Raw genomic sequence first — 14,419 nt, forward strand, 5'->3', positions numbered from 1 at the left:
GTATTTTGATGATATTTGTGGTCACTGATCTTCAAGGCTGAGTTGTTTTCCAACTAACTTTTACTAGCTGCAGCATAGTTTCCCCGATGGCTCCTGACATGTGCATGGTGGGATGAGTTTTGGCTCCAGCATGGGCTGCAACTACTGCAAGAAGCCCTCTGTCTTCACTGGGGTCAGCACTACATCAACTGGATCAACAAAGTGCAAAAGCTATCAAATCCAGTGAAATAATGGCTGTTTTTGCTCTTTCAGTCACTATTATTGGACAGCGCCCTGTCTCCATCCCCCCCATCTCCACTTTTTTGCCTCTGGTGTCTGTTGTGGATCCTTTAAGCAGGTATTAGGATTTAATGCACATCTCTGATTTGAACTCCACACCTGCGGCCATGTCTTGGAAAGCCATCGGCGGTCATAATAGTACTGTTAGTAACTCTATTATTAAGGCCACCGACCTTAAATGGCTCAAAGGCTCCTCACCTATAAATAAATAAACAAATTGGGCTGAAATAAACCTAAACTAAGGTTCATGAGCATGATATGAAGCATATAGAAAATGTTCAGAATTGGTGCTGCATAGCAGCACTTCATGCCTTGTCTAACCTGTTATTGAGTCTTTTTTTTCTATTGTCTGTTTTATTTATGAATACATTTTCCCTCTTGTTTTTAGAGATATTTTACTTCCTGCCATTGCTGCATGATTGTCCCTGAATGTTTACACCTGAACCTACAATTATATATAAATTTATCTGCTTATTCTTTTTGTTTTCACTAGGTACGGCCATGTTCTGGTCCGTAAAGCTGACCTGACACCTGACACTTGTGATGCTTCTACTCAGATAGCGAACCCAGAAGTTCATCAGGTGAACAACAAAAGACTTTGAGTCTTGTTCTCTTGCAGTGTGACCTTATCTTATTCTTTAACAACAGCTATCAAAACTGAACGCTACATTTCTCTCCCCAGGAGTTTGGTGCCAGAGTGTCAGGAGTATCCAGAGATGCTGCAGCTTCTGGTCAGGACAATCCAGACGAAACCTGTTCCATATGCATGGAAAACATTTATGAGAGGAAGCTCCCAAAACATAAAACTTTTGGGATTCTTCCAAATTGTGTCCATGCATTCTGTGAACCCTGCATCGTGACCTGGAGACGGATGGACAGATACCGTCCAGATGTTGTAAAGTACGTTTCACCAACATCTAACCTATGAAACTATGAAAAGAACTGATCACGAACCATCTTTTGTTGACCTCTCAGGGGTTGTCCAGTGTGCAGAGTCCGATCAGATTTTTATGTTCCGAGTGAATCCATGATGGAGGGAGAAGAGAAGGAACAGCTGATCATCAGCACCAAGCAGAGATGCAGGTTTGTTGTGAGCTTCAGTTTCCTGAGCAGCTGTATTCACTAGAGTTGGACTCCATGTTAACACAGATGCTTTCCTTCTTTTCCATGCAGGGAAGATTTCTGCAGCTTTTTTGATCAATCTGGCTTCTGTCCTTTTGAAGAGGATTGTCGATATTTGACAGCCCGGAGACCCGAGGTCAGTGGAGTCCATGTTGTGTTTAAGGGCTCAGCACCATTAGATGATGATGCTGCTGCTGCTGCTGCTGCTGCTGGTGTGTTTATTCTAATACCTGACATTTGAGTTTCTTTCTCAACAGCATCAAGAAGAGGAAGAAGGAGCAGAAGAAGATGATTCAGATGGTGAGGACGCAGAGGTTTTTTTTTACCTCTGTTGTAAGAATGGGTGAAGAGAACCTCGGTCGGTTTTTAGCTGCAGCACACAACAGGCCTGACGCCCTCAGAGAATTTATGATGAGATTTTTGTAACATCATTATTCTTACAGTGATATATTTTGTGTAAATTGTTTTAGAATTTTTTGAAATGTATTTTGCCAATGACAAAATGACAATGAATAGAAATATTGCATGTTGAGAAAAAAAAAGGAAATTTGGAAAATAACTTCATATTTCACGTGATTTAATTTAAGCACCTTATTTGTATCATGTCTTGTTAACAAATGAATTTATGCTACATGTGTATAATAGTTATCTTTTTAGAATTAAGATGAATCCGAAGCAAAAAATCTTTAGATTCATCATGAAAATAAAAAAAAATTAGCCCCCGAATCTTGATTGTGTTTATTCTTGTTTCAAGTGATTCAGTATTTTAGTCATATATTTAAACAGGAAGTTTACAATAAACATTAACCCCCCGTGCTGTAAATCTTTTATCTAAACAGGGTTGTGGTCGACCAAACATCTGCCTCATGACCGTTTGGTGCTCCGATTTCAGCTGAATCGGGATGAACAAGCGATTATTGAGCCCTGATTCTTAAACCTCCACCATCTTTGCTCCATGACCACAGCTCAGTGCGACACGACGGATGAGACTTCCGGCTTCTTCGTGACTGGCTGCGATCCAGCCGCGACCAAGCGCGCCACCACGTGGCCAGGTGGGTGTACTACACTTGGGAAACGGTAACAAACGTGCAAGGTGGTCATTTATCATTTTATTTCATATAAAATTACATTTTGTTTTCCGTCTTCTGAAAGAAGTTTTATAGAAAAGCATATTTTCACAGTAGATATAAAATAAATTCAGACACGAGTATGACAGCGATGTGTGAAACACAAACTCCGTCTTTCAGAGATTCAAGACTCCTAATTCCGTCTTTTTTCTATCCATGTAAAACCTGACGTAATAAAAATCAAGTTCTGTGGTCCTTTTGACAAATGAGGTAACGCAACAGCGATCGTGATGACAAATCAAAGACACTGCAGCCAGTCTCAGCTACAAATCCAGAGGAATGTAGACAGACTTTAGCCTCGTAGATTCCTGCGACATACCGAAATCCGCTGTCTGGAAACGTCTGCATCGTCTCCTTCGACCCAGCAAAACCACTGAGATTTTTCCCCCGTTGCGTGACATCAGCAAATACTTCAGCAGTTTATATCTAATTGAGTGCGTCTGGGTGCTTGTGGCTGACCGGTCAGAACCCCGGTGTCCGTCGGGGGGGCTGCTGGTCAGGCTGTGGTTGGAGGGAGGGTGATGAGTAAGCCAGTGTGCAACGGTTGCAGCTGCACACTCAAAGGCTCTCTCTGTTGATAATCTCGTCCCAGAACAAAACCAGGCCCAGAGAGGAGCTGACAGCGGCGCCGCAGTGTTCGCCATGGCTACGGGGAAAACGCTTGAAACCATTGAAGTGTTTCCTCTCTCGTGCTCTGGAGCGTCAGACCGCAGTCATTTACAGAAGGCTGGGAAAACAGCAGTCGGATCTAAAGTGCTTAGAGACACTGAAGTAAGCAGAGATAAAGAGGAAGGACTCGATTAGAATCTGCTGAAGTTACAATCCAAGATGTAATCTACCAGCCTGCTGGGAGTCTTTCACTCTCTTTATCACTGTTATAACGGATCTGACGGCTGATGTAGCATTTTAACATCAAAATGAAGCCCTGCTGGGTTTAAGTGGATTACTCTTGACTCTGGTTGGCCAGAAATATCAACACCCCCATTCAAATGTGACCACGCAGCTAACTGACATACAAACAATAAGAATGTAATACAAACAATACTAAAACTGAGAAAAAACACTGATATGGAAGCTTAAAAAAGACAAGTCCGTTCTTTCTCGTTAGTGTTGCGCAATTACATTTCCTAGCAGGCAGCGGAGATGAGAACATCGGGAATACGTGATATTCTTTGGTTACGTTGTCTAAAAAGAGAAGGACAATGCTGTGGAAGTAAAAAAAGAAACCACTCTTACTGAATCAACAAGTACAATGTCGATTCAGGGAAGGTTTCTGTGGACGCTCCAGCCACGCACAGAATGCTGAGTCACAGCCTGAGACAGGAGCGATCCAAAGCGTCCGTGCCAGCATTCCGTGTGGATGCCAACGCCAGTTGTGACCGGAGGAAACTGCCGAATCCTTGAAAGCAAAGTTCCCCCAACGTCCCAGATCGGCGAGGTCCAGCAGCCATGTTAGCGAGCTCCCAAATTAGAAACCAAACAAAGTGAGAAGAAAGGAAGAGCTGTTCTGCTGGAGCGATGGCGGCCATCCGGAGCAGCAGCTGGATTTAGTGTGTGTCACGGGAGCAGATGTTCAGATTTGGGTAGCTCCCCACCTAAAATGTGCCTGGCCCGTTGAGGAGAACCTGCAGGAGTTTCAGCACTTTTGACGCAACTTTCCGTTAAATTGGAGGCACTTTATCCTCATACTGCGGCGGCGGGGTGAGTGGCTCTATACTGAGTCCCGCTGCAGGCTGGGACGACTCAGCATTTTTCACGTGCGCCTTTTCCGACTTAATCCTGCGGATCTTGATGGGGAGGAGCTTGCGGCTATTTTTCCCAGGTCTGCGGTTTGGCGTAGCAGCGGCGGCGGCAGGAGGCCTGGTGGCGGCTTCCTCCGTGTCCTCGGACTCAAACTGCACTCCGTCGACCCGGACCAGGTCATCGTAGGAGGGCAGCTGTGAGACGCTGGGGCGCAGAGCGCTCTGAGGGGCGGGATACTGGCCGCTGCCCACTGCCTCTTCATAGGAGGGCACCGCGTAACGCTGGGCCTGTTCCTCAGCACTGCAGAGGACGGAAACAATCGGGTGTTATTGGGCTCACAGCCACTTCCTGGACTGAGCTATTGGGGAAAGGTCAAAGGTCAACCATCATGCCCCTTTATGCTAGAACAACTGGAGTTAGCATGAAGCGACAATACACAGTCCTGGTTGTGTGAGGTCACAGAAGACAGTTTGTTTTGCTCAGGAACAGGAAGCACCAGCCGGGGGGTAAATTGCAGCTGAAGCACTTATTAGTGTTGTAAGTATAATAAGTGTTGTAATAAGTAGAATCGCCGGGGACGACGGTAAAACGCTCCGATCATCTGGCTCATCAAACATTTACCAAATGCATTATTGAAATCTCGGCGATGCGGCCCACAAATTAGCGACTTGAATTACATTTCCATGCCTAAAAACCACCCTTGGAAGGACAAACAATTAAAAACAAACAAAAAAACCAGCCATCTCAAATGAACTGCTGCTCCGGACTCACCTTTCCCTGACCTGCTGTGCCCGAGACGCCTCTCTGCGGTTCTGGGCCTCCTGAAGTTGCAGCTGCTCCCGCTGTTTGTTCCTCATCCCCACGCACAGGGACAGCAGCAGCATGGCCACGCCGGAGCCCACCAGCACAAACGCCACCGACGAGGCTTTGTTCTTCCTGTTGCTGGTGTCGCCCGCGACGCTGCTGTTGCCGGACGTTTCCGCGGGCACCACGCTCCACACGATCATGACGATCCCGAGGGCCACCAGCCCCACGCCGAGGGCGCACAGCGCATACTGGGAACCCGAATTCCCGCTGCTCTCACTGCTGGTGTTGTTATTATCGCCGGCGTTCCCACTCTCTGGGCCGTTCTCATCCGAATGCATCCCGTCGGTCTGTCACACAAACTCCACAGACGTCACAACCTGTAAGGGATGAATAAAACAGATGTAAAATTGAACGCAACGGCGCCCGGTCTCAGCAGTGTCGCCTCTGCTGCGAGGGAAAGTACAACCCTGCGATCAAAGGTTTGGTCTTCATGGAAGTCCAAACCCATTTTTACAGGAAGGAAAGGTTTCTGAGAACAGGTGTGTTGCGTGGTAAAAAATTTACAGCGAAGTTACTGCAAGTCACCGTCCAGTGTCGATGTAGATGCAGATAAGCGCAGCTCTGACAACTGCAAAACAAAGCCTTTAATAAGGCAAACACACACACAGAACACAGATTCATACACACACCCCTCAGCATTCCTCTCCTCTCCACCTTTCTGACCCCCTCACCGGCACCGAGGGCCCACTTCTGGGATTAACCTTTACCCAACAGTGGCGCCCATGCAGTAAAACGTTTCTCTGAAATGCACCAAGTGTGACCAGATACTAGTGTTCCTTCCCAGCCTTTACTGGGAAACATGCCATTGATCACAAGGAAGGCCTGGAGAACATGAGAGGAGGGGCCCCGGGGGACTAGGAACCATCCCGTAAATCACCCTTAGTAGATCCTTTTAATCTGTTTCTACCACATTTTTCCTGGGTTGCGTCACCCCCGAAGCGTGTCGCCCCACAAACACGCTGGGACCTGCTGGGGGACGAGGGGCAGCAGGCGGACAGACCGACAGACAGACCGACCTACAACCCCAGGACAGCCAGGGGAAAGAATGCCTGGCACGAGACTTGACTTCCATGGCAACGGCACACGTTAGCATAGCTGCTATCGGCGATTAAAACAGAAGACCGTGGCTGGCGGAGGGGCTTCGAGCGCATCCCCCCCCCCCCCCCCCGGTGCAAGTTAGCCCGAACACACGTCCACGGAGGCGGGGGCGCGTGTGAAAAGTCGCGCCGTGGTCAGAAATAGCTCGACAAAGCAGCTGTTTCCTAAAACCGAGCACAGCTCGCCCAACGCGTACGCTTTAAACACAGATGTTAGGGGCTAAAAGACTCGGAAAGGCGACTCCTGCTCTAAAGTAACGTTGCCGAACCAACTTACCGAGGACAGACCAGGGGCTCCAGATTCCACATGGATGGACACTTAATAACCGCACAGACGCGTCAAACTTTCCTTCGCATTGTTTCACAACAAGAAATGGCGGAGTTAATGTTCGACCTCTTCGGTCAGACTTAAATGCGGCGTATTTCGGTGACAAATGCTCCGAGAAAGTGGAGCTTCCCCGAGGCGCGGATGGACCCGGGCGGGCAGATTCAGCCGGAGAGAGGGCGGGACAGGCGGGACGCATTAACCCCTTCACCCCCGACAGCGCTCTCTGACAATAGTCTAACTTTTTAGAAGCAAATACGTTTCCAAATTTACTAGTTTGCCTTATATTGCAATTAATGGCAGGTGATAAACGACGTGACTTTATTGTGGCTCATTTATTTACGTTGTCCAAAATAAAATGACATATTCACATGCCCATATTTTGACCAGTGTTAAATTTACCAATGATGAGTACTTTGTGCACAATTTTGATCCTCAAAACAGTTGCTGAGTTGTTAGAATGCTTGTAGCAGCTGGTCCTTTGCAATAGAACAGTCAGGTGAAGTAGTTCCTGCAGAACTTTAAAACAACAACAGCAAAAAAGCATGTATTAAGACTAGTCATTTGCACTACCATCTGGTAACAAAATCATTAATTGTCAGACATGCTGTTTCCCAAGTACATCAAAACCAATGATCACATCATTAATTTAAGGCCCAGTTCAATATTACCAGTAATTAAATTGAAAATGAAATGAAAGAAACTGTAGGCTCCTAAACGACAAAATTATCTATCTAAAATAATGTTTGGTTCTAGATGAGGCTCAGACACTAAAAGGGCCTAATCATGGAAAGTTGGTGCTATACTAGCCAACTTGTGGCATAGTAAAGTTAATATTTTTGAGGTTAGATTGCCTTGGGTTAGATAGTCTCAGATTATTGGCGTCTGCCCACGGCTTTGCAAGAACTGAAACAGGAAGTCCAACAAAAGTGGAACAGTGACCATGCAGGATACATTGTGTCAGGCTCTTTATTGACAGCTTGAAAAAAGGCTAATCACATGAAAACAGCAGCACTTTTGCTCTACTATTATATTATTGTTATAATAAGCATAGCTCTCTCTCTCTCTCTCGCTCGCTCTCTCTCTCTATATATGTGTGTGTGTGTGTGTGTGTTTGTGTAAAAGCTGTTGACAACTTACAATTCAACTTTTGGAACTGTAATCTCTATCTCTCGCTCTGTCTCTCTCTCTATATATATATAGTATATAATATATATATATATGTGTGTGTGTGTGTGTGTGTGTGTGTGTGTGTGTGTGTGTGTGTGTGTGTGTGTATGTATATTACAGTGCCAAAAGGTGACCAGTTGAACAGTAACTCGCAAACAGCTTTTATTATACCTGGGCAGAGTACTTGTGTAACCTACTCTAGATCAGCGTCACATAATAAAGTCATCAGGTGAAAGCCTTTATCATACATGCGCCACACCCTCCTGCTGCATCGTTACCAACAGACAAGAATTTTATTGTCGGCAGTCCGAGTCTCTCACCGCTGTCAGAACAGTTGACGTGAAGCCAGCTGGCTGGACGGCCATATTTATTCGAGCCCCTAGGACCCCGGGAGAGACTCGGACGCTTGATTTTTCTTTTGGAACAGAGGCGAAAAAAGCACGTTTGAACTTTCCACAATAAAAATTGTTGCAGCCTGCACAAACAGTGTTGCTGATGATGAGTCTTCCTCTGAGGCTTTTGTTCTGTTTCCTGTTTCATCGCGCTCACACACACGCACGCACACACACACACACACAGTTTCCCTTTATTACACTTGAGGCTGTTTACTGAAGCTGTCATTAATTAAATGATTAACTGAAAGGCGTAGATTCATACATTGTACGGATGGCCGAGGTCATTTTGCAATGTAATTTACACGGAAATAAACACGGTAGAAAAAGTCGTGGGCAGACTCTGTAGTTGGTCGTGGCTCGAGCACCTCACCTGGATGACGCACCGGCCGAGACGAAACATCCCTTATTGCGTCACAGAGAGCACAGGCTAATGTGTGCAGATTAGCACCAGCAGACTAAGTCATATTTACCCTGAGGGCGGCTCTAATTCTGGTCTGTCAAACAACACGTGACGAGGACGTTGCATCACAGCACCCTGCATGTCCAAACACACAACAAGACCAAAGGGAAACTGGACTTCTTCACGGAAATGCAGTTGAGGAATCAGTAAATATAGAGGGTTCTTCCTCCCGTCCCCTCACTCACGCAGTCACCCTGTCGGTCGCTTACGTGACCCTCGTTTCCTCTTCAGCGTCGTTGGTGGTTTCATGATTCATAGGCCCGTTCTTTGCAAAGCATCCTGTTACGATACATGGTGGTAGCGGACTCGAACGCAGGCCAGGACACAGTGGTGGGGAGGTCAAAGGCTTTATTTACAGGGAAGGGGAGCACACATTAACAGAAACAGTCCTCCTGGACCGCATGGGGATCGGGAGCGGTCCTCCAGGAGACACAGAACAGGAACGGCCCTCCAGGAAAACCGGGAGCACGGGAATAGGAGCGGCCCTCCGGGCAACAGGAACACAGGAACAGGAGCCAACACCAAGGAACCCAACCAAGCTCCCACACTAGACCAACAAACACACTTCCTACACGACCAGACACCCCGGCACTGACAGGCAAGCACAACCTGCTTAAATAGGCAGCAAGATGTAAATTGCCTACAGGTGCGCCCACCTGCAGTGCCAGCTGCACCCAATTGTGCTCAACACCACACCCTGCAGGCCAAAGACAGACACAAACCAGAAATCCCAACACATCCAGCCTGTTGCCACCAAGAAAGACATGCGCAGCAGCGTGTGTGACCCCAGTGACCCCTGGATTAATGTCACAAACGTATTTGTGCCTCTCTTTATTGTGTTTTAGAAGAAACACCCACTTTCTGTCACGAGGTCAAGATAGGCACCACAGGGACTGGACAATAAAACATCTTTATTTCACTTGGAAGAAACACTTTTCCTAAAAACATCTGCACAGTTTCTGATCTTGCAGGCTTCTGGACAAACAGCTCTGCAGTTGCTTTAGCTGCAATTGTTGGGGCATTTATGTCTTTAGAAAATGGGATGCTGCTGCTACAGGAGTTTGAACACAACTGATTTGATGAAACACAATGTCCAAAATGATATTTTGTTTGGGTTTTTTTGTCCAGTACTTTAAGCTACATCAACAAGGCCTTACAGACAGCAAAACATAATAAAGCAATTTAAACAGCGATGTTTTTACTCCATATTGTCACAATACCGCGGATTTAACAGTCACTTTTTAAAAACTCTTCTCTCCACCAGAAAAGTTGACTACAGCTAGAAAACGTTTAGAGATCCTTGTTCACAAAAGACCATGAAAACACAAAATGTTAGAAAAATACTCATTTAGCGTCTCGATTGTTGCTTTTTTGAAGGAAAATTACTGCACCGAAGGACATCAAAGTACACTACAATACAAGAGAACCTTGTAAAAAAGAAGTGTGTTCCTTTGAAAAAAGTGCTGCCTGTTCAGGTGGGCCCACCGGGTTGGCGGCGCCGGGGCGACCTCACACGTTAGAGACCTCGATGCTGGCGTATCCCCGGATCGGGCTTCCCTCTGTTCTGGGCGGGGTCTGGTCTCGGGCCTCCTGGGGCAGGGAGCCGTAGCTGCCGTGGCAGCTGGTGTCCCGCCCGCTGCGTGCTTTCGGGCTGAACCCCGTTGGCGGCTAGGAAGAAGAAGAAGAAACACATCTTGTCACTTCTTCACATTTAAATAGGAGGTTAATTATCTGTTGTGCTTTGATCCTCGAACAAATGGAACTAGTCTGGTACAAACATTGTGTAATCAAAGAGGGAGCAACACCCTTGTAATGCATTTTTTTCACCACCTTGACGGCCCTCCTTCGCAGCGAATTGTCGTCGTCCGCGTGTCTGCCCAGAGAGCTGGGCGGCCTGCCCAGGGAGTTTTGGCGAAGGAGCATTGGTGGCGTTCCAGGGCCTAGATGCTCGCCGTCCTGTTGGACATCAGCCCTGAGTGGGGACGTGAGAAAGATCAGAGTCTCTGAGACAGGCCAAAAAAAAAAAAGGCAGTGAAAACAGTGCATTTGATGAGGATAATGAGGGTAATGTGATGAAAGGTCGGTGGGGTCGGCAGCCTGGGCCCCCTCTTCTCACCAGGCGGAGCCGATCAGCGTTTGCATCTCTTCCACGAGGTGGCGGCGCACCATGTGCTTGTTGCCGGGGATCCCCAGCGCGTTCGCCATGATCTCGGTGTTAAATGTGGGGTCCAGTACCATAACGGCTCCGTGCACGCCACCATTCAGGAGGTTTTCAGCAAACTCCTGCAAGGGGAGAAGGGAAAGAAGGCTAAAGGGTGACATTTGGAACGCAGTCGTGCGGCCTGGGCTGACCTGTAATAGCATTCAAAGTGGTCTGACCCTAAACAAACAACCTATTGATGACTTTCCAGACGTCATCATACAGTAAATTGACGGTCCCTGAGGACATTACAGGATGTCAGCCTCAGTCACACCTCGTAATGGAGGCGATTGTTCCTATATAAAGACAATAGACAATGTTGACTGGCTATATTGATATCACAGAGCTGAGGCTGCAGTCTCCGACCAAACAGCAGCTGCTAAAAGCACAATTACTTTTAGGAAATATGAATCCAATAGTAAACATCAGCCCTAATCAGCCATGTTTAAAAAAATATTTGCTGTGTCCTGGAGGGATTGGTTCAAAGATTATCAGTGCTGAAGATACTCTGACTCTGTACCACCTGTCTCCAGGTTCCCACCTTCAGATCAATGTCTCTGATCCATTTGATGACGCGATGAGACGTCCAAACCAGTGGATCCACATTCTGGTGCTCACACTGTATCCGACGGGCCTGCAGGGCCTGGAGGTCAAACATGTTGACATCACACTGAAATACTTCCTTCCTCACATCCGGAGCTGGAAAATATTCTGGATTCATGTCTTGTTCTCACCTCCTTGTCGAACTGCAGCAGTTGGAGCAGTTCGATGCCAAGCAGCAGGCTGACCTGGTGGAACTTCTTAGTGATGTTGAGGTGGCGTTCAAGGTCATGGCGGGTCAGCGAGTTCAGCATGCGCCCATCCACTAGGTGATTGTGGAAGGCCTGGGAGTACTGGGGAAGGCCCACGTCGCTTAACCAGGCCTTGGCCACCCAGTGGTGATCCAGATCTGCAGCCTTGGACAACCTGTTTTAGAGCAAATATTGTATTCTTGGATTACACTGCAATCTCCGGTCAAACTTCCATATTTAAAATTCTGATATAAAGAAACACCTTTTGTCTGATTGTTTACTTGAGCAAGGACTGCTCTCACTTTATAACCATTCATAGGACATAAAATAAATGCATATTTCTTTACAATGCTAATACAGCATGATAGAACCAATCACTTAATGACTGATGGCAAATTTTAAAAGAAGACTTTGTTGTAAACAGTGGATGTTTTTAAAAAAAATGGACAGCTTATGTATGCAGACATATAGCCGAAGTGATGCATATTATATACAGTTTAACATATAATTAAATCCTTTTATTTTCTGCTATTTAAAAACTTTAAAGTAGATTTTCTACTTTTACTGAACTATTTAATAAAAGGTTACCTGCAGATAAAAATGATAATTATGACTATGTCAAGATAATATAAGCTCACTTTGGATCTGATTAGTTTATGACAACAAAAATTCTACTTATTTGACATATACCAGTTAATTTGTTTGTTAAAATATTGCAGTGTAATTTACAGGGAAATGTTAAAAAAAGATCTGAGCATTACGTTAGTTGTGTATTTTTCTGCCTAAATCATTACATTTTCTGACAGATCTTTTTAACTTTCACTTTTTTCTTGATAAAATAGAAAAATAAAAGCGCCTTTGCGTTGTTGTTGCTAGACTAATCCACTAGATGGCAGCGTTGCTCCGCTGATTAATGAGAAAGGGCAGTTTTTGTGTCTCACCCTCCACCGCTCTCAGCATCTCTGTAATCCTCGATGGCCAGCCGGAGTTTTCGGCGATGCATCAGGCTGCCGACACCTAAACCCAGCTCCAGGTCTTCATCAGTCAGCCCGAGCAAAACCTGCAAAACGCCAGAGTTTTAGCTGCTGCAGCAGATGAGGTGCTGCCTGCATCCGTCTGCGACTCTGCCCGACCTTTCCGCTCTTGACGTTCTCTGAGCAGCTGCGGATGTACATGGGCATCGCCATGACAACCTCCAGCCAAGCCTGCACGGTGCCCGCCCTCCACTGAGACATGGGCGTCGTCCTGGCCAGCTCCACCTGTTGGAGACGGTCCAGCTGGTCCTCCGAGCCGTCTGACAGGCTGAGACGGGTGGGGCTGCAGAGGCTGTCCGAGTCTGCGAGGGTGGCCCAGGGGAGGGTGATGATTGTGGGTGGAAAATGTGCAGTGGATGCGGGTGTGAGTGGAGGCAGAGGTGGCAGTGGCCGAGCAATAAAGAAGAAAGCAAAGTGAGAATTACAGTGTGAAACCAATGGAGAACTAAACATAAACGTAATCAGAGTCCTCATGGCGAGCGGGGTTGACATCCTAAACATCTGTCTCCATGACAGCAAAGCAACATTTTGGCAGTGATGCTGTAGCCATAGTTACCATTTTGGAAACAACTTGTTTTCACATCGGGCCTCCATTAACTGGGTGGATGTTACTGTTGGGGAATTTCCATGACTCATCTGTCCAAATGAGCCATCAGCATGTAAACAACAAACCCTCTGAATGATGTCGACCTCATGTTATTTTAATGCCCTGCAGGAAAATTCCCCACAGTGGTCAAATACTGTACTTTTTACTCCACTAGAACACAGTGGCAAGTCTGAAGTAAACCTGAAACTGTGCAATATAAAGAAGACAGAACATATATCCTAAAGAAGCATAGCAAACTATGAATACTGGCTTTAACATGACACTGCACACATCATACACATTTATATATTAAAACTGAAAATTTCATATACAAATACAAATCTACACTTATTACAGCAATCTTGCTTCATTCACCTCTATAGTAAGAATACTTACAGTAGAAAAGCACTTCTTTCCCATCTTCCTTTAAATTCCAATCATACCATTCAGCTTTATTAGGCAACTTAGGGAACATCTCAGTTTATTTTCATTGTTTGGAGCTGATGTGAGCACCTTTTTGGCCAATGAATGTAGTCATTTGTGTTCGGCCATCAAAGCTGGACCTGTCATCATTTAATTATGACCCACAGGGCCATAATATCAACACATCTGGGCTTGATCTTCTTTCATTTAAACCCCATTATCATGTAAAGGGTGCAAGAATCTTCAAGGAGAACTAAAGTAAACCTGCGACCGACCCCTGGGGAACTCCACATAAGCAGGTGTGAGAATGGAGGTGCAGGACTGGAACTGCTCCATGGAACTCCTGAAACTTCCCACCCCCAAATTCCAGGGTCAGCGGACAGTGATCTATGGAATCAGGCAGGATGCTGTAAACCAATGCGCTCTGAAAAGCATTTGGAGACTCAATAAGGGAGCGCAGGGTTCTCTTGTCGGGCCACTTTGTTGCCAAAATTCTTTTTTATTGAAATGTTAAGCTGATATTGATTAATGTCACCAATTGGAATCTCTTAATGTCTCCGTTCTGATGAGGAAACTCTGTTCTCCAGGAGGCTTTACTGCCCCACTGTGAGTTTACACAATAGAGATTCATGCCTGAATGCGTGCAGGGACCACAAAGATGGCTTCATAAAAACCTGAAATTCAGCAATTCATCTCAGGCTGCGAGCTTTTATGTCCCCCCATTGAGCGATGCATGAAATGAAGCTGGCCTCATGGGAGCGATTCATAAGGAACCACGTCCGTCAGCGCACGCCTGCCTG

General features: G+C 46.2%; 3 protein-coding genes across 7 annotated transcripts in view; 1 reads left to right on the plus strand and 2 right to left on the minus strand.

The window, feature by feature from the left end:
• Window positions 1-1,105: 1,105 nt before the first annotated feature.
• Window positions 1,106-2,665, plus strand: LOC115249099 (putative E3 ubiquitin-protein ligase makorin-4). The gene is made up of 6 exons (XM_029833413.1): window positions 1,106-1,179; window positions 1,255-1,362; window positions 1,453-1,537; window positions 1,659-1,701; window positions 2,367-2,453; window positions 2,649-2,665. The coding sequence occupies exons 1-6, from the start codon at window positions 1,151-1,153 to the stop codon at window positions 2,663-2,665; spliced, it is 369 nt and encodes a 122-aa protein (XP_029689273.1). The 5' UTR covers window positions 1,106-1,150.
• On the minus strand, window positions 2,496-6,747 carry LOC101063717 (transmembrane protein 51-like). The gene is made up of 3 exons (XM_003963255.3): window positions 6,513-6,747; window positions 5,043-5,455; window positions 2,496-4,571 (listed from the first exon to the last, which is right to left on the minus strand). The coding sequence occupies exons 2-3, from the start codon at window positions 5,414-5,416 to the stop codon at window positions 4,190-4,192; spliced, it is 756 nt and encodes a 251-aa protein (XP_003963304.1). The 5' UTR covers window positions 5,417-5,455; window positions 6,513-6,747; the 3' UTR covers window positions 2,496-4,189.
• A 2,729-nt stretch (window positions 6,748-9,476) lies between these two features.
• The window catches only part of kazna (kazrin, periplakin interacting protein a), a 100,689-nt gene continuing 95,746 nt past the window's right edge, over window positions 9,477-14,419 (minus strand). For 4 of the 5 annotated variants that reach the window (XM_029833551.1, XM_029833552.1, XM_029833553.1 and 1 more), the window contains 7 exons: window positions 12,710-12,912; window positions 12,518-12,636; window positions 11,520-11,751; window positions 11,327-11,428; window positions 10,702-10,868; window positions 10,416-10,557; window positions 9,477-10,253 (listed from right to left, as the gene is read on the minus strand). In XM_029833551.1, coding sequence (XP_029689411.1) covers window positions 10,095-10,253; window positions 10,416-10,557; window positions 10,702-10,868; window positions 11,327-11,428; window positions 11,520-11,751; window positions 12,518-12,636; window positions 12,710-12,912 — 1,124 coding nt within the window. In that variant the 3' untranslated portion in view covers window positions 9,477-10,094. Of the gene's footprint in view, window positions 10,254-10,415; window positions 10,589-10,701; window positions 10,869-11,326; window positions 11,429-11,519; window positions 11,752-12,517; window positions 12,637-12,709; window positions 12,913-14,419 lie in introns of those variants that run through there. The other variant, XM_029833555.1, reaches the window with a different exon arrangement.

This window comes from Takifugu rubripes, chromosome 3 (genome assembly GCF_901000725.2).
Source record: "Takifugu rubripes chromosome 3, fTakRub1.2, whole genome shotgun sequence".
NCBI lineage: Eukaryota > Metazoa > Chordata > Actinopteri > Tetraodontiformes > Tetraodontidae > Takifugu > Takifugu rubripes.

Coding starts and splice junctions, on each gene's coding strand:
- LOC115249099 (XM_029833413.1), top strand. CDS start 1,151: ATGGACAGATACCGTCCAGATGTTGTAAA. Junction 1,180..1,254: donor TACCGTCCAGATGTTGTAAA/GTACGTTTCACC, acceptor TTGACCTCTCAG/GGGTTGTCCAGTGTGCAGAG. Junction 1,538..1,658: donor TGACAGCCCGGAGACCCGAG/GTCAGTGGAGTC, acceptor CTTTCTCAACAG/CATCAAGAAGAGGAAGAAGG.
- LOC101063717 (XM_003963255.3), bottom strand. CDS start 5,416: ATGCATTCGGATGAGAACGGCCCAGAGAGTGGGAACGCCGGCGATAAT. Junction 4,572..5,042: donor GCACAGCAGGTCAGGGAAAG/GTGAGTCCGGAG, acceptor CGTCCTCTGCAG/TGCTGAGGAACAGGCCCAGC.